The sequence below is a fragment of the Terrapene carolina genome, unplaced genomic scaffold, assembly GCF_002925995.2.
Source record: "Terrapene carolina triunguis isolate 2854851 unplaced genomic scaffold, T_m_triunguis-2.0 Scaffold113, whole genome shotgun sequence".
NCBI lineage: Eukaryota > Metazoa > Chordata > Testudines > Emydidae > Terrapene > Terrapene triunguis.
Window position 1 is genome coordinate 14,094,846 of NW_020664464.1, and position 19,824 is coordinate 14,114,669.

Genomic DNA, 19,824 nt, shown 5'->3' on the forward strand with positions numbered 1-19,824 from the left:
CATTTCAAAGACAATGTATGTACACAACATAAGGCCTTGTTATAAATAGCTTTTTTTTCTCATTTCACTATCAAACAGTGAAAATATCTTTAGAGGCTATTGTCCATAAAGCAAGTGCAGACATTTACATTAATCCTTGTTTGAAATCAATTTGGACTTCCAACAATATGGACTTAAGTAATTACGATTCTGGGGGAGAAAAAAGTGGAATTAGTTTTATTTACCACTGTGTTGATGATGGATCTTTAAATAGGTAAAGCAGATTACATATTTTGCTTGTACACAATCACTGAATACATGCAAATGAAATCATGAGAGTCAATAGGAAAATATCACTTTCAAGTCCAAAAAAGGTGATTGGCACTAGTATAGAAAGCATCTTAAATACAGTTTATGCAGTTCTTCACAGTTTAGCAAGCAACAGCACATGATAGCAAAGTGTGGAATGTTTCATGTCACATCTGTTGAGTCTAGCTATCATTTCCATGGTTCAAGGTTCCCATGACATTTCTCAGAGATAAGCTCCATTGATTATTACTCTTTGTCGATTAGGCTCAGCAAATTCTTCCCTTTAAATCAGGAGTGCAGAAAGTGCTCTTCATCAACCATGGTCACTTCTTATCCACTTTTACTTTGATTTTCTTTTATTCTCTATTACTGGAAATAGAAAATAATTTAAGAGGTCAGGAGATTGTTTCTTTATTCTGCACTTTATAAAACAGTAATTAGATAAAATCTTTCTCTGTGACCAAAAGCACTCCTGTAGTCACACCCTACACAATATTGTAATAATCTTTGTGCAAAATATGCCTTGCAAGGTATCATTTATAAACTAGTAATACACTGATCATGAATACTCTTGTGTAATGTATATACAAAATGTATATGAAGAATTATGAACATTAAATGAAATTATAACAACCGTGTTTACCAGTCTATCTGGGGAGGGAGTAAACTTGTTTCTCAAAGACAAAGGACAAGCTGACACCTCTAGCCAGGTGTCAAAGTTGGTTGGTAATCAGCTGTCAAGAGGGCATTCTCTGGCAACAAAGGGGGACAGGAACAGATCTATATGCATTTTAGCAAATGACATTGAACCTCTTTAACCACAAGTTTCTATGTATTCTCTCTCACATCTGGAATGAATGTTATCCGTGGATAACACATTTCAAAGGTGCAAACACGCCCTAGGTCTTTTTCACTTAAGATGACAAGCCCTTTGACTTTGTGGGGAGATTCTGACCCCTTAGCAGGGGTGAAAGTAACTTAAAAGTCTTACCAGTAGGGGGGCCTGGCTCCGGGCCCCCAGAAGGGGTGGGGCCTCAGACAGAAGGGGCAGGGCTGGGGGGGGGAGGTGACAGCCTCTCCCAGCCAGCCCTTCAGCGCTGCCTGGCCTGCACCGCCCAGACTCCGACAGCGATTTAAAGGGCCTGGGGCTCTGGCCAGGAGCCCTGGGCCCTTTTAAATTGCCGGGCCCTGGGGCACCTGCCCCTTTTGCCCCCCCCCCCTCGGCAGCCCTGGGGGAGGCAAAAGGGCAGTGACATTAAAGCACTGCCGTGGCAACTGTTTACAGGCCCGTACACAGCCAACGTTAACGGCAGCCACTTCTTACCTGTATGCCGTACTGGCCTGTACCAGCCCACTTTCATCTCTGCCCCTGAGACTCTGGTCAGCACAGTTGCTGGGAACATGTGGTAAGGATTTACCTTGAGCCAAGTCTAGCTTGTTAAATTTTAGCTACTAGGAAGCATTTTATCTTGATTTTTCCTGTAACCATTTCTGACTTTGATACCTTTATATTTGTAAAAAGCAACAAAAGAGTCCTGTGGCACTTTTAAGACTAACAGATGTATTGCAGCATAAGCTTTTGTGGGTGAATACCCACTTCGTCAGACACATGTGGGTATTCACCCACAAAAGCTTATGCTCCAATACATCTGTTAGTCTTAAAGGTGCCACAGGACTCTGTTACTTTTTACAGATCCAGACTAACACGGCTACCCCTCTGATACTTTATATTTATACTCACTTAAAACAATCTATTTCTGTAATTAAATAAACTTGTTTTAATTTTAATCTAAACTAATCTGGTGTTGTGTTTAAACTGAACTGTTTGGTAACACCAATTAAAGTAGCAAACTGTTGAAAATTGACCCTTTACAAGACAGACCTTTAATGTCCAGACTGTCCAGGAGAGGGGCTGGAAAGTGCAACACACATTTTTTGGGAAAATTTAGGACTGGGAGCATGTCGGCCCTGCAAGTAGTAACCAAGTCTGCTGGAAGCCAGAGTGTGACTGGAGTGTTGCTGATAGGCTGCTGGGATCAGAGTGGCTGGATCAGGGCTGCAGCTATACACAGACACTCAGTGTGTGACCTACACAATGTTAGGCTGTTTGTGAGTGGCCCTGGTTGGGAGCTACAACAACAAAGCATTGTGAAGCACTCAAGGTTGCAGGGCAGGTGGTGAAACAATCTCTCACTGGTCTGGATTGCAGCCTGGAATGAGAGAGACACCCTCCATCTCCACGCTTCAGTAACTTGCAGTATAGTTCTGCAGTGATCCTTTTTTTTTTTTTTTTTTTTAAATTCACATGTATAGTATTATCTTCTCCCCTGTAAAATAGTATCCCTCTTACATTTATGTCTATGAATATTGATATACTTAATACATAAAACCAATATTTGATCTTGCGAGATGCTGGGCAACCTGGATATCACTGAAGTCAGTGAAAGTGAAGGGTATCAGCCAATCACATGAGGCATTTATAACCTTGTAGGATTGATCAGGGCGTTAGAATGCACACGGGGCAAAATCCTGGTCTCATTGAAGTCAACTACAAAACTTCCATTAGCTTCAAAAGGACCAAGATTTGGCCCTTAGAAAATAAATTGAATATATATTCCTCCAGGTGTAGGTTTTCTTATGGAGCTGTAAAGCCTCATGAATAATTAATGCATATGTAAATAATAAAGCTACAAAAGTCACTCATAATATGACTAATGAACATGACAGATTTAAAATTATATAACGAATTACTATATTCTATAATATTACTGGAGAAACATTTCTATAGCACAAATTTTATTTTTAATATTTCTGTATGATCAGGTGTGTCTATATTGGGCACTTAAATCAAGGTCAAATGGATCCCCAACAAACTTCTAGAAAAACCAGGGAAGACCATAATTGACATCACTAGAATTTCTAAAGTGAAAAAACCCCAAACCAATCCAGACTCCACTTTAAGAATTTCTTTGTACATCCAAATAAAGCACAAAAGGCACAAAAGCCCCATTTTTATTAAACTCTTTTGTAGGTCACTGTTAACTTTAGTTCCAGATAAAGGTATTTAATTAACCTTCAAACAATTCAAGAAAAGAATCTAACCTTGGCAGTGGAGGAAAATGAAAGCTCCTCAGGCATTTTGAATAGCTTATCTTATTTAGGAAAAGGCAACCAACAGATAGAAATCATACCCAAAATGCTAATTAAAATAGATGTATCTGGCACCAGGCATATGCTCCACATAATCTTACACTGCTGCAAACTTTCAGAACTGTGATTCAGTTGTACACTGGAAAATGGTGCAAGCAGAATTTTGTAATCAGTTGCTTACTGAATAAACTGAAGCATATATGTCCTCATCCTCAGTGTTCGGACATGACGGCCTGGCCATGGCAGGTTATGCTGCTATATGTGGGACGTGGGTTCAGTATGCAAAGTAATTTACTATGTAAAGTGAAACTGCTGAATAGGTGAATAGAATGAATTTGGATGGATGGATGAAGTGGAACTGATGACTGAATAGAAGGAATGTATTTTGATGACTGAGTGAAGTGAACCTGACAAATGGACTTTTTTTTTTAAATCATCAATTTTGCAAGAAGACAGAGCTAAATAAATCACTTTGCTAGCATGTTTTCATGAGACCAGGATAAATGAAGCACAGTTTTCCCATTGATAACTGAGCTAGTGTGTGTGGCTGAGGGGCAGGGTTGAGTGGCCATTGTTACATCTTTGGAAAGGGTACAGTATGTATTCCCTCACCACACCAGTCGAACTCAGGCCCCACCCTCACTTCTCCTAGCCCCCAGAGACCAATAGCGCTGCTGGCACTTGCTTTAAGCGGTTCCTGTACTGTGTACTCTGCCATTGTGACTAGCTTCTCCTTGCTCCTTCTCACATCCCTGACCTGAACAGGCTAGTCACAATTGAGCCCTAAACATTTAGGAAAAAAGCTGCACACAGTTTACAATGTGGAAGGAGAAGGATTGACAGGACTGAAGTTGGACATGACTACAGACTGACAGAATTAGTGCTGTGTCACAAAAATGACGCTCTTGGTAGTGAGAAGAAAGGCAATTGGACTGTAGGGAGTTGGTGTCTAGAATGCCCCACTCTGGGTCCAACCCTGTGCACCTTATTTCAGGCAAAACTCCCATCTTCAATGTTCAGGAACTGTTTCTCTTTGAGCAATACCTATGGCGCAGTTGTTGGAGAGATACTGAGGGCAACCAGAGAAGCAGCGTTTCCTGCCCATATTGATGAATGAATGAATATGGTCATGGCGATCAGAGCTGAGATCTTTGATGGGAAACGCATAACAAGACAAAAGTGACCGACAGCTACAATGGGCGAAACACTGAATCAAATAATGAGTTTGTACTAGCCAGGGTTTGTTATGTAATGGATTTAGAACGTGCTCCATCATTGGAGCATATTTTTGTGCTCTATTAATTTTTTGCATGCATTCATTCCTCAGTAAATTGATTTCCTCATGCAGCACATTAAAAAGCCTCAGGGCGCCAATAATTTATGGTTTATTGAAATTTACACAGGCTTTCTAGCACTCGACTCACTTCGCTAATGTGTTAATTGTAACCTGAAATACATTCACATTTAGTAAAGCACATTTTTCTTGTATCTGACTTTGATACAAAGAGAGATGGATGCCTTGCTGTGGTTATATTCTTTCTTAAAAACTTAAAATATGTCCTGTGGTCCAAACTCTGCTCTCAGATGCCCGGGTATAACTTCAGTTAAAGTCAATGGCAGCCATGCACTTCTATTCAAAGGACAAAATTAGGACCTGTGTATTTCAAAGTGAACATTTTCCTTTTTAAAAAGAGGCAGTAATAAATGGATAAAAAAATACTTTCAACCATATTACACTAAAAACGTGTACTCCATTTTAGATGCCATTGCAACAACAGATGGCAGCATTGTGGGGTTTTTGGTTTTGTTTTTTTCCCCCTCAAAAGAAGATAATTTTGAAGGCCTCCATTTTTGGGTTCAGAGCCTTGGACATCTTGGGCCTGATCTTCAGAGGTACTAAGCATCCACAGCACCAATTGATTTGTCAGGATTGGGTCCACTCCATACTACCCAACCTCCCCAATACATACCTTAGGATTCAAAGACATTTGTTGTGATTTAAAGGAGGGCTCCAGATGCTTTTGTGTTCAGTTCAAAAAAGCTTCTGCTTGTGCACAACACTGACAATGTCACTTAAACAGGGGAGCTTTGGACAATATTGTCCATAGACATATACACTATCCCTGCAATGACTGGATGTGGAGAAAGCTACTAGAGGGGAGGCTGTTCTAGATTTGATTTTGACAAATAGGGAAGAACTGGTTGAGAATTTGAAAGTGGAAGGCAACTTGGGTGAAAGTGATCATGAAACGGTAGAGTTCACTATTCTAAGGAATGGTAGAAGGGAGAACAGCACAATAGAGACAATGGATTTCAAGGAGGCAGACTTTAGCAAACTCAGGGAGTTGGTAGGTAAAATCCCATGGGAAGCAAGTCTAAGGGGAAAAACAATTGAAGACAGTTGGCAGTTTTTCAAAGAGACATTATTAAGGGCACAAGAGCAAACTATCCCACTGCATAGGAAAGATAGGAAGTATGGCAAGAGCCCACCCTGGCTAAACCAGGAGATCTTCAATGATCTAAAATTCAAAAGAGTGTCCTATAAAAAGTGGAAACTTGGTCAAACTACAAAGGATGAATATAAACAAATAACACAAGTATGTAGGGACAAAATTAGAAAAGCCACGGCACAAAACAAGATCACACTAGCTAGGGACATAAAAGGAAACAAGAAAACATTCTACAAATACATTGGAAACAAGAGGAAGACCAAGGACAGAGTAGGCCTTGGTTACTCAATGAGGGGGGGAAAAGACAATAACAGAAAATGTGGAAATGGCAGAGGTGCTTAATGACTTATTTGTTTCGGCTTTCATGTCAATCGGACGTCTAAAATAGTGAATGCCAGTGAAAATGAGGTTGGATCAGAGTCTAAAATAGGGAAAAAAAACAAGTCAAAAATTACTTAGACAAGTTAGATGTCTTCAAATCACCAGGGCCTGATGAAATGCATCCTAGACTACTCAAGGAGCTGACTGAGGAGATATCTGAGCCATTAGCAATCATCTTTGAAAAGTCATGGAAGATGGGAGACATTCCAGAAGATTGGAAAAAGGGAAAATATAGTGCCCATCTATAAAATAAGGACAACCTGGGGAATTACAGACCAGTCAGCTTAACTTCTGTACCCGGAAAGATAATGGAGCAAATAATTAAGCAATCAATTTGCAAACACCTAGAAGATAATAACGTGATAAATAACAGTAAGCATGGATTTGTCAAGAACAAATTGTGTCAAACCAGCCTGATAGCTTTCTTTGACAGGGTAACAAGCTTTGTGGATAGAGGGGAAGTGGTAGTTGTGGTATATCTTGACTTTAGTAAGGCTTTTGATACTGTCTCGCATGACCTTCTCATAAACAAACTAGGGAAATACAACCTAGATGGACTACTATAAGGTGGGTGCATAACTGGTTGGAAAATCATTCCCAAAGAGTAGTTATCAGTGGTTCACAGTCATGCTGGAAGGACATCATGAATGGGGTCCCGCAGGGATCAGTTCTGGGTCTGGTTCTGTTCAATATCTTCATCAATGATTTAGATAACGGCATAGAGAGTACACTTATAAAGTTTGCAGACAATACCAAGCTGGGAGGGGTTGCAAGTGCTTTGGAAGATAGGATTAAAATTCAAAATGATCTGGACAAACTGGAGAAATGATCTGAAGTAAATAGGATGAAATTCAATAAGGACAAATGCAAAATACTCCACTTAGGAAGGAACAATCAGTTGTACACATACAAAATGGGAAATGATTGCCTAGGAAGGAGTACTGCGGAAAGGGATCTGGGGGGCATAGTGGACCACAAGCTAAATATGAGTCAACAGTGTAACGCTGTTGCAAAAAAAAGCAAACATCATTCTGGGATGTATTAGCAGGAATACCGTAAGCAAGACACGAGAAGTAATTCTTCCGCTCTACTCCGTGCTGATTAGTCTCAACTGGACTATTGTGTTCAGTTCTGGGTGCCGCATTTCAGGAAGGATGTGGACAAATTGGAGAAAGTCCAGAGAAGAGAAACAAAAATGATTAAAGGTCTAGAAAACATCACCTATGAGGGAAGATTGAAAAAATTGGGTTTGTTTAGTCTGGAGAAGAGAAAACTGAGAGGGGACATGATAAGAGTTTTCAAGTACATAAAAGGTTACAAGAAGGAGGGAGAAAAATTGTTCTTAACCTCTGAGGATAGGACAAGAAGCAATGGGCTTAAATTGCAGCAAGGGTGGTTTAGGTTGGACATTAGGAAAAACTTCCCGTCAGGGTGGTTAAACACTGGAATAAATTGCCTAGGGATATGGTGGAATCTCCATCATTGGAGATTTTTAAGAGCAGGTTGGACAAACACTTGTCAGGAATGGTCTAGATAATACTTAGTCCTGCCTTGAGTGCAGGGGACTGGACTAGATGACCTCTCAAGGTCTGTTCCAGTTCTATGATTCTATGTGCACATAGTATCTGACTCCATACATCATTTAAGGCATAATGCTACACAGTGTATATTCAAATTTTAATCAAGTTTTGAGTATGCAATACAAGCGTTAAAAAAAATGATTAGTTAGAAAAACAAACAAGCCAGGGGTTTTATTACAAAGCTCATGTGCTAAAGGATTTACCCTTATTTCCAAAATATACAGTAAAGCACAGTATTTATAAAATCAAGTAAATTCCATATTTATATGACACTGTTGTATTGCTGGAAGAAATTATTATACTACTCAGAATGGGTTCTGAGCGAAGATAAAGATAATGGAGACTGTTACTTGGACTATGCAGAGTGTTTGGCAAATAGAAACTCTCAGCATCACTGGCCCTATCAGATGAGGAAAGAACAAACAAGGATATTTTAAGGAGGGATTAAACTATTTTGTTGCGCTCATTCTCTATATTTTTAGTTATATAAGAATGTTTTGATTATCTCTTATTTTGTTGCTTTGTTTATGGTTAATCATAAATATATGTTTATACTTAACATTTAGCACAAGAAATTTACCTTCATTCTATTATTTGCTTTACTAATTAACTGCATCTTCCATAGGAAAAAAGCACACTGATATTTTAAATATGTATAAATTAGCTATTAAAAATTCATGGATTTCATACAAATGCCTCTTTTTCTGGAGTCTTTAATTTAAAAAAGTCTTTATGATTTATAAGTTCAAAAATTAATTAATTGAAAACATATTCTTTAGCCATCTGACACCAACCCACCATTCTTACACTACTTGAATATTTGGAAACCACTGAGATTGCCTTGAACTTATTCTGCATGAAGCACGCTTAGTCATGCATTATTAATAAATTTTAAGTTTGATTAATTTAGTATCTGGACTAAAAAGGTTTAACAGGAAAATAAAATAACCAGCAGTGTTTTACAGTAAAGTCTGACAAAAGTATTTTAATGTGAACACCAATTAAAGTGATCATATGTCCCAATTTTTCATTTAATGTCCTAGAGTCTCAGGATCTTCTTTTATGACATCTGAAATGTCTTGTTTTTTCCCCATTACAACCATCAAAATATTTGGCTTTTTTATAGTCACAACGTATTTGTTCATAAAATATTGTTATACAATGTGGAATTTGTTCTATTTACCAGGAACAATTCAGTGGAACGAGGGTTCAGAGTAATGACTAGTGTTTGGAGTGAAAAGAAAAATTGAATGATGTAGACACTGTCAAAGTTCTTCTTTTGCTCAGAGAGAATGTTAAATGACACTTGTTCAATGTTTCATGATAATTAATTCATAATGATAAGCTAGTGGAAAAAATTCTCCACTCCGAGTCAGAAGCTGGCAGTAACAACATCAACTCTTTTTTTTAAGTGTCCTTTTCTGTGTCTCTTTCACAACCTGAAAAAATGTCATCACAATTTTCCTGGTTTTCAGTTTTGAAAATATGGTCGCCTTAACATTATTTGTCGTTAGTGTGCTTTCAAGGTTGTCTTCCCCCCACCTTGCCCCCCATATGTTCAGAACAGCAGCTGCAAGAGAGCATTGTTGCATTTCTACCCGGATTTAAGAGTTTAAGAAGCAACAGCCTCTAATGCCGAGTGAAACTAACCAGGACTGTGGTCGGCAATGGACTTCCTGGAAAAGTGACTGCAAGAGTATGGCACTACACTTCCTCAGCAATCCCCAATATTGGTAGTTTGTCACGGGCATTCACAGTGCAACATGTAATATATATTAGGCATAACAGACCCAATTCTGATCTCACACTAGCATGGACACGAACCGAGTAACTCCACACCAGTTTAAAATTAGATGAGAAATCAGGTCCGGTAGCTATGAATACATTTCTGCTGGCTGATGCCCATATACAAAGGCCAGAAAACAAATGGCCTAAAGAAAATGTAAAATGGAAGTTCTCTGTCCTGATTTTGGCTTCCCCACAAAACCCATGAAATACTCTGGAGGCTTTTCACAACAGAAGCCTTGTAGGGGGTTTCCAGGTGGGTGTGGTCTATACATTTGTCTGTGTAAACCCCTTTACCTTTCTATGGCATGTAAGCAGCACCCCAAACCTCAGATTGGATTACTCCTATTCTGGACTGAAATCTCCTTTGCAGGGCTTGGGAATTGTGCTTGGAGATACAGATGGCAAAAACAGCCAAGAAGACATTTGCAGGATTATGTGCACCTGTTTCTATGATGAAATAGTGCAGTTCCAGAATTTGTCCATTAATACAACACCCAATAAACAAGAGCTCTTATCTACAACAAACTCTAATTTCTACCAAAAACCCCCAAGTTTACCCAACCATCTAAATTATTTGTTATACACAGTATTGTTCAGAGCTAGATACTCTGCCCTCCCTGTAGGTGGTAAATCCATTTTATTTTACTATTTTCCTCATTTATAGGATAAAGACATGACTGATCTTATTTTATTGAAGTCCTTAATATTCCTTAAGAAGCTTAGCACTTCAAAGCAAGAAGAGTAAGGCAATGGAGTTATTGAAATGAAGCAAGTTAAAGTATTACACATTATAATATCTAACAGATAAGGTTTTAGAAGCTTGCCTTACAACAAAACCATTGATAAGGATTATTAACCAGCCTGCTAACAAGATAACCTTCAAATGACATTTAAACAGGTTTTCCATTAATGATTGACTCATGTCAATTTCTTTTATGATGATGTTCAACAGATGCTTAAATCCATCTGAAAGTAGTCATCTTTGATTTGTCTAGTTTTCCTAGGAAATGCATGATTAGAATGACCAACTTTGCTGCGTTGTTCATGAAAACCATTTAATCATGATCCTAAACACAGAAAATGGAAGTGCACTCCGATCTACCAGCTGTGAATTAAGCTGAAAACATATCACTGCTACTTCAGTCCTGAGCCTTATTTTAATCACAGCTTTACCATTGTTTCAAACTATATATGATGATCTAATGAGGTCTTCAGAAGTAAAAGGCTTGTGCACACAGACTGCGTCACTGACCCTTCCTTCCTCCAGCATACAAAGTCACAAGACACCTGCTGGTCTGGGACATCCATTTGATTCTTTTGAACTAGTTAGCAGATGCAGAATAAGGCTATCTACACTATAGCCTATGTCAGCATAACTTATGTCGCTCCGGGGGTGTGTGAATAAACCACCCCCCTGAGCGACATAAGTACACCAACTTGTGTGCCCAGCGCTGTCGGTGGGAGAGAAACTTCTGCTGCTTGGGGAAGTGGTTATTTTATGCTGGCATAGAGCGTCTTCACCATAGACATGGCCTCAGACCCTTATCAGTTGGGTGACATAACCTTGTCTCCATAACTCTTTTATAGTTGAAGAAAAGCTTGACGACCTTCAGGGCACAGTTTCTTCCTATTTGTCCAGGCTTTTGCTTGAGGGGCAGAGTGCTGTGTACACAGTCTTCTCTAAGGGGTAGGATTTTATTTACATTGCTAGTCACACTGATCAATACATTTAGTGTTTTAATCAGTTTTGTATATTCACCCAGAGACAAAGTGACGAAATGTGTTACCTTCACTTTGAATAGTCACTTACAACACGTTAACTCTTTATGCTAAACAATCTATTCCACCTTGTATTTAGCTGTGACACGGAGTACCTTTCGCAGACCTAAAGAAGAGCTCTGTGTAAGCTCGAAAGCTTGTCTTTCGCCAACAGAAGTTGGTCCAATAAAATATATTACCTCACCCACTCTGTCTCTCAATAAATCTAAAAATACATACCTCTGTGAGAGTCAGAATGAGGAAGTTTATCACTTTAATTAAATCCAAACTAAGTTATTCCCACCACTGGATTTCCCAGCACATACGGTCTTTTGTGCATCTTTCTTTTAGACTGTAATCTTTATTTTGGGGTTTACTTTATTTAAGTGTCCACTAGCATTTGTGCTAAGCAAATAATTAAAAATAAGCATATTATAGTTTTCTAAGCAAAATAAAATGTTTCATCTAGGCTGGATTTTTTGGGAGGGAATGAAGGGAAGAGGAGATCCATGTAACTGCTCTTTATATCTCCATTTCCCCTGATTTCCAACCTTAGCAAGTGCTCCATTGGTGGTGAATATTAATGTCAACAACAAACCAGCAACAAGGCTGATTTATACGAATAGTAGAGTAGAGTAGAGTGTAATGGATTGCTTGATGGACACAAAATTGTCAGTTAAACCAGTTCTATATATAAGTGAGCACTGGCTGCTTGCAACTGGTACTGAAGTGGGGAGCAATGACTGTTACATGGGTTGGATTATTAAAGGTGTTCGACACATTCAGTTTTGCATGGCTTGAAAACTACTCAGGAGATAGAACATGTGTGATAGCGCACGTAAAGTGCAAGGACAGCATGGGGATCTGAAACACAAACCACTGTAACAGGCCTACTGGATCCCGTGGGACAAGAAAGCCAGGAACCATAAGACATCAGGAAAAACAGAATCCTAGGATAATCCTTTTCTAAGTGATAAATGATTGTCACCTTTTGGGATTTTTCATTCTAATCAGACATTTTCCTTTTTTCTCCACTGTAATTCATGCCAAAGTTTCACACAAAAACCTCTTGCCTTCATCCTATTAATCTTTTGCCTGCTCCATTTTTGAGGAAATTTCTATTTTCCATTTTAAAAACACAAAACCCCTAGAAAAATAGACCCAACACAATATCGTCACATGAAATTGAATGTATTTGGGTGGCAGGGGGAGAGACAGCAAATATTGATTTTATTACAAAATGCTGTCTTCGTGCTGGGATTTCCAAATGGACCTGAAAGAGATCTCTGTCCAAATCCCCATTACAATCCAATTGGATTTGGGTGCCTTTGGGCCTTGAAAATCCTAAACATAGTGATCAGAGTTATTTAAAAGCAGAACTGCACAGACACACATGTAGATAATCCAAACTGTGGCCTTATAAAGGAGTTTCTCACTTCAAATAATGAAATTTGCTATACAGCAAAACACAGACTACTCACTGGGAACCACAGCAAAAGAGGAAAGCTGTAACTTCAACATACTTCTGCAGCCACAGCTGCATTATTAAGAGTGAAAAAGGAACCACTGTTTATTTTAAGTCCAGCTGTGCAAAACCAGTTGTTTTCGTCTTCACAAGTATTTGTATGCAGAAATGATAGTTTTCAGTCTTGGAAAATTAAGCTGCAACACTATGAAAAGTTCAAGGTGAGAAGTAAAAAAAGTCTGCTTTTCCACAAGATTGTAAAAAAATTATTATTGCTAGGGTATGTTGAGAAATGTTTTGGCATACTTCTTGAATAATACAACAATGAATAATCACTTAGTGAACATTTGAATTCTTTAAGATCCTGATTCAGCAGGGTACTTAAGTGTGTGCTTAAGTTTAAATACTTGGAATATTTCAGTGGGACTATTGTGATCTTAAATAAATAAAACTAGAAGAAATCATAAATTAAGAAATGAAAGCAACACAGTCTGACAACTTACTAAATAGACATCCAAAACTGAAGCATTATCATTTTCCATTTCCAGTGTGCTCTGTTCTGAAGTCAAGTAGATGGCACTGTCTTCTAGGGTGAACGTTGAACTCGAAGGTAACCCTTTACTGGAAATACAGGGGGGGGATATAATGAATACAAAAGCAAATTACATAGGGGGAAAAAAAAAAGCCCTACAAACTTCAGCTCTTACGTTTTTGTACTATTTTACAACTTGTTCCCCCCCTCCCCACTTCTTCAGAGCTATACTTTTTAAGCCGACAAGTGCAAATATGGCCAATTCCTCGTTAGCGAAAAGTGCTCACGTACGACTAATGTGCCTTATCCACACATTTCTATTGCTTGGGTTGCATTAAATAAAATGCTATCAGGAAGAAATGATGCTCTTTCTGAACGCTGTAGGCCAAATCCTGCTCAAAGTTACATCAGGATAAATCTGGAGTAAATTCACTGTCGTCAGAAGAGGTATTCCAGTTTTCACCGGATATAACTGGGAGAAGAATTTCCTGCTGTGCCCTTAATTTTTAAATTAAACCCAATGACGAGCGTAATAGCACCCCCACATAACACAAAAGGCTAAACCGTCCAAATAATACTCATTATATCCCCTACTTCAATTTAGTACAAAAAAAAAAAAAATTGACATTTTAGCCTCCCACCAATGTGATCAGGTTATACTGTGATCAAGATAGTGTCATGTTTTTCCTGTTTCACTCATCCTGAATTACAAACAGTCTCATTACTTTGACAATGTAGCCTATTATTTATTATGCTGAAGTACCATTGTTTTCTTCATTTGGCCTAAATTAACTTATGTGTGAGGGAACACCCACAACAAGATTGTACCCGCACACAATTCAGAGTAACTGAAGTTCAGTAATCGAGGACTGACCATATTGTATTCTGATGTGCAAATATGGGATTAATTTTCAAAAGCATGTCCCCATGCAAAACAAAAAAACCAACAAAAAAGGCATATGAAAACGTGCTAGTGTGTGCAATTAATGCAGTTGTGCATAAGTAAGTCTAATTCTTTATCCACTGGGTGTAATTAGCTGATTTTAATGAATAATCGTAGGGAGGAAGTGTGAAACTGCAGGTGGATTTTTGCACCTTTTTGCAGGAAGAGCTTGGGCCTTCATTTTTAAAAATTGTCCCTTAAGGCTAGGATTTTCAAAAGGAGTCTAAGAGAGTGACATGCCCACCCCTCGCTGAAAGTCAATGGCACTGTGGTGCCAAAATCCCAGCCTAGATTTTTAGTCCCAGATTTTCAAAGATGGTCATCCTTGCTTCATCCACAAGCATCCCAGGCAACCAGCTACAGTGCTGCCACTCCAGGACCTAGGAAAGAAGGATTCATTTATTCCTCCCCTGAAGAACTTCCCAGGTTACAATTTGACTACTTGGGTTGTGTGCTGGGGACAGGTTTTGCTCCTATGTGTATGCCTAAGAAAATGCACATCACATACTACAAGAGTATTAGTCATTGCACTAGACAGTATTATTAAGTCTCCTTTTCAGAATCAGTAAAATTAACACTCAAAATATAAAACAAAATACAAACAGAATATAAAACAGAACGGATAAAAATGCTCAATACACCTGATGCCATACTAGTATTAGATGCATACTATTACATTAAGATAGTATTGTTACTTTTGTTATCTAGTGTATTGGGTGTCTTTTCAATAATAAGGCCTTATTCCCTTTCCTTCTGGGCTTATCCAATTCCCACTAACTTCAGGGGAAGTTGGATAAGACCCTCTATTTATATGCCATCTAGTAACATTTCAGTCATACTACTTTCATTTAACTAAAGACAACAAACAATAAATGAAGCCAGTCTGCCAGGGTAGCACTGGGAGTGCTTCTTGAATGTTGACTATGTTTTATCATCTCACACAAATAAAAGCACTGGATTGAAAGATGTTGTCCCTGGCGCGCGCGCACACGCACACACACACACACACACACACACACACACACACACACACACAAAAGAATTAAACAGAAACAAGAGTTGCTTTAGCTTTCAAAATTCAATAAACTCATGGGGCCTAATTCAAACCTCAGAATGTACAAAGGCGCACACACACATGGCCATGAAAGGAGGGGAATCACACAGAGGGTGTGGGATAGCTGTTATTTATGTAAGGATGGGGGCAGGTGTGACTGCAGAGACCAAAGGTCACCCTCCACTTTGGAAGATAGTGCTCCAGGCAGCTGGGTGTAGAGCAGACTGGCAGGCTGCAGTTTACAGCAGGTTCTCAGTGCTGTTTTGTAATGTTTAAATAGAAATAATTTAAATGATTAAACACAAGCTCTTCATGCCCTAATAAGACTGCCGCCACGACACAGTGGCTTTTCTATCCTGCCCCAAAAAGCTGCAGAGCTCACATTCTGCAAGTCCTCTATGTCGGGAGCTGGAGATACAGGGTGTGAGAGTTGGGACGGGACATTTTAGCTGTTTTCCCCGATAAATCAGCCAAAGGTGGTTCTGTGACTACTTGGAACAAAATCTACTTCTTCTACTCCAGTTAGTTTATTGTTTCATTCAACGCTCCAGAAAGAACCTGGTACTATACTTTCTTTTCTAGAACACACTGCTCTCCTTTCCTTACCAATACATTATTTTCTGCTACAGCCGATGTTGCTATAGCCTCCTGTGGCTAGAGAGAGTTAACACCAGTGACATGATGCTAAGTGCTGTGATTTTCATTCTGGCACTTAGGGAAATTTAACCAGTCATTTTAGTTACTGTACAGATAGAATCCATTTTAATAGTTAGCAGCAGTAATGGTTTCATCTTTTAAAAAATGTAGATGCGCTGTCTTCACCTTATAAGGTGCCCATCACTTACACATAGCAAGGACGGACAATGGTTTCCATGTTATAGTCCCACCATGCAACAGGAGGTGGGTATAAGGCAGCAGTTGAGGGGAAAAAAAAACAGAAGGTGGAAGGAGAAGACAAAGAGAAGCTACTCTTAATGGTCACAATCCAGTCACCCACCCATGAACTTTCTATGAGTAGGGCCCTACCAAATTCACAGCCATGAAAAACACACCACAGACCATGACATTTGCTCTTTTGTGTGCTTTTACCCTATACTATACAGATTTCATGGGGGAGACCAGCATTTCTCAAACTGGGGGTCCTGACCCAAAAGGGATTTGCAGGGGGTTCCAAGGTTATTTTAGGGGGTTGCGGTATTGCCACCCTTACTTCTGCACTGCCTTCAGAGCTGGGCGGACGGAGAGCGGCAGCTGTTGGCTGGGCGTCTAGCTCTGAAGGAGGTGCCCTACCAGCAGCAGCACAGAAGTAAGGGTGGCAACATCATACTATTCCACCCTTACTTCTGTGCTGCTGCTGCTGGGGGCAGCTCTGCCTTCAGAGCTGGGCAGCCGGCCTGCAGCCACCGCTCTTCAGCTGCCCAGCACGGCTGCCCCCAGCAGCAGCGCAGAAATAAGGGTAGCAGTACCGCAACCTCCTCCCCCTTCAATAACCTTGCAACCCCCCTGCAACTCCTTTTGGGGTCAGGACCCCTACAGTTACACCATGAAATTCCAGATTTAAATAGATTGAAATCATGAAATTTACGATTTTAAAAATCCAATGACCGTGAAATTGACCAAAGCGGACCGTGAATTTGGTAGGGCCCTAACTATGAGGCAACAGTAGAGAGAGTAGGGGAGAGAAAGAAAGACATGAGAAAAGATATATGCAAGAGGGCAGAGTAAAGAGCCCAATGATAAGATAAATCATTGGTTTGGGAGTTAAGACCCCAAGGCAGTGGTCCCCAACCTTTTTTGTCTGACTGGCGCCAGACGACGAGCCACGGAGGACCATGGCGGTAGACAAGCATCCGCCAAAATGCTGCCAACAAGCGGCAACGTCAATATGCGTCGCCGACGAAATGCCGCCGACAAGCGGCATCATCCAGAGGTGTTGCCACTGAAATGCCGCCGAAAATCAGCGGCATTTCGGCGGCGCCGCCTCTGGATGACGCTGCTTGTCGGCGGCATTTTGGCGGATGCTTGTCCGCCGGCCAGTATGCGGGCGCACTTAGACGCCCCGGCGGGCGCCATGACACCCATGGGCACCGCGTTGGGGACCCCTACCCCAAGGGAAAGAAGGCATCACAGGAGAAAAAGGAAGAGGAATGAGACAATAGGAATTGCATGAGCCAGCACATTTCTTCCTGTAATTGAACTCCCTAAATGTATCTATGTGGACAGCAAGCTGCCTCTTGCTTCTGTGACTATCATTTCAAATGGTCAGAGGCCATCCCTTTAGCAGCCATTCATAAAAAGGTGACAGTCTCCACCACAGAGCTGTTTATTAGATGGTGCCTTCCTCCGGTGGTCATAAGATTTCAGTTGATCAGGTCCCAGGCTGCAGGGGAACCTCACTGTTGTGTGGAGGGATAGCAACAAGGACATCACCACCCTTTCTTTCTTTCTATAGAAGATGGGGTAGAAAGTAAAAGCTCAACTACAAATCCTTGAAAAAGGCATGCTCAGAGCTACCTGGTGAACCAGACAATGCAAAACCCAAGATAAAGGCTGTCTCAAATACTGTGAAAAAGCTGCAGTGTGTCAATGGGCTGGCCATGTACAAGAACTAGAGAAACTGGATTATGTGTGTGATAAAATGGAGTGCAATGGACTTCAATGGTAGGGACAATAGTAACCAACACCAGAAAAGTTGTGGTCAGAAGTCTTTGCAGCACTGATAAAATGTCACCTTTGTCCCTGGACAGGGATGGTCAGATGCACTCACATTTCATAGGCAGCTCTTCATTTTGCAGTAAACAGAAAAAGGTTATGATGATGCCAAAAAGAGTAACACAGGAACCTGTAGTATCCTTGTGGCAGAACAGAGCTTCTTTTTAATCTACCTTGAAGTTCAGTAACTGGAAAATTACAGAAAATTTAACTGATACTATAAGAAAATTTTAGCTTTTACAGATTGAAAAAAATCAGTACTTTGCAAACTTGGAACAGCAGGTAGAAGCTCCCCTTTATTTATATACCTGAGATGTTTGGGTCTTATTTTTAGGTGAAGCATCTGGTTTGGAATCATTGCTGGAAAGGGCATGTGAACAAGGACTGTCAGTACTGGGAAGCTAATCTGTAAAGTGAGTAAAGGAGAAAGTGGAAATTCTGAGTCACCGGCACATTAGTTTGCATTTGGAACCCATGCTGGTGCCAGAATGCAGGCTATAGCCTTTGCCAAGAGCCAAGTTCTGCCACACATTAAGCTGCAGTTTAATGTTTATTGATAATACTGTAATGTCACTTCAGTAATACACTGTCTGCAGCAAACTAACACAGAACCTCCAAACAGAAATACAAAAGAACATACTGCCTGCGCCAATAAGGCTCCTCAGTTGGAAATCAGTCTGATGGCAGAAACCAGTCATTTAGGTTTATTAAAATTGTTTTCTTCATTGTGTTATGACAATTTCTAGAACAGTAGGAGAGACCATGCAATAGGCTGAAGCTATGTTTAAAGCTAGGCCTACTCAGGTTGTCTTTTCCTTTTAGAGGTATATGATGAGAATCAAACAGGCCTTCCCTTATTGTTTGCTGAGCAACTGGATCCAACTTTGAGAGATACTGTAATCTGCCATTGTGTTATAGCATGGAGAACAACTAAACGCCCTCTCTCCACCTCAGCACAATCTGGTAAGTTCACTCAAGTGAACAGACTCCATTTTTATCTGCTCCTCAGCTAGAACAGATGTTGCTTGAGAAAGTAAAACCTTTACCTACTTAGATGAATTGTAGAAACCCTGCCATGGACATGAGATGCAACAAGTATGTTGATTTTGTCCTGGTTAAGGATTACTCACATAAATCAGGGGTGCGGGATTGGGCACAAAGTTACTGATAGAATAATCAAAACTAAGCTAAACCTATGGTAAATATGTAACAGCACAACTCTTACATGCTTACATACTGCTCCTAGCTTTCTAACAAATGAGGGTAACAATGTCAGACTAGGTCAAAAAACTGATTGCACAAAAATCTGGCAAACCTATTTGAGAGGGAGGGTGGAAATCAACAGACTGAAAATCTGGTAGGAAACCCTCAAACCTTCCTAAATTTGAACAGACATTTTTACTCTTCAACAAAATCTCCTGTCTTTATTTACTTATTTTTATTGAATTGTAGTGGTCATTTAAAAGGTCCCAAAATTGAAAATTCTGGAAAACGCTAGTCATAGAAAAGATATGGCATTGAAAATGCAAGCTTCCCTATGCTGCTCTGTCAATAAGCTTGGACTCTGGTCTACCTGTAGGAGTAATGGGATCATTTAGTCTCCACACCAATTCGATATATGCCTCCGCAGAACTCCAGCAAGTGTGCCAATTAGCAGGACGGGCATAAATAGATTTTTTTGGGGTGATATGGACATATCTTGTAGGAACTGAATTGAAACTAT

General features: G+C 39.9%; 1 protein-coding gene across 1 annotated transcript in view; it reads right to left on the reverse strand.

Annotated features, from left to right (window-relative positions):
• The window catches only part of PIP5K1B (phosphatidylinositol-4-phosphate 5-kinase type 1 beta), a 112,459-nt gene continuing 92,635 nt past the window's right edge, over nt 1–19,824 (reverse strand). Inside the window, exons 13-14 of the mRNA XM_026652390.1 lie at nt 13,364–13,481; nt 1–657 (exon numbers count right to left, since the gene is read on the reverse strand). Coding sequence (XP_026508175.1) covers nt 655–657; nt 13,364–13,481 — 121 coding nt within the window. The 3' untranslated portion in view covers nt 1–654. The remainder of the gene's footprint in view (nt 658–13,363; nt 13,482–19,824) is intronic.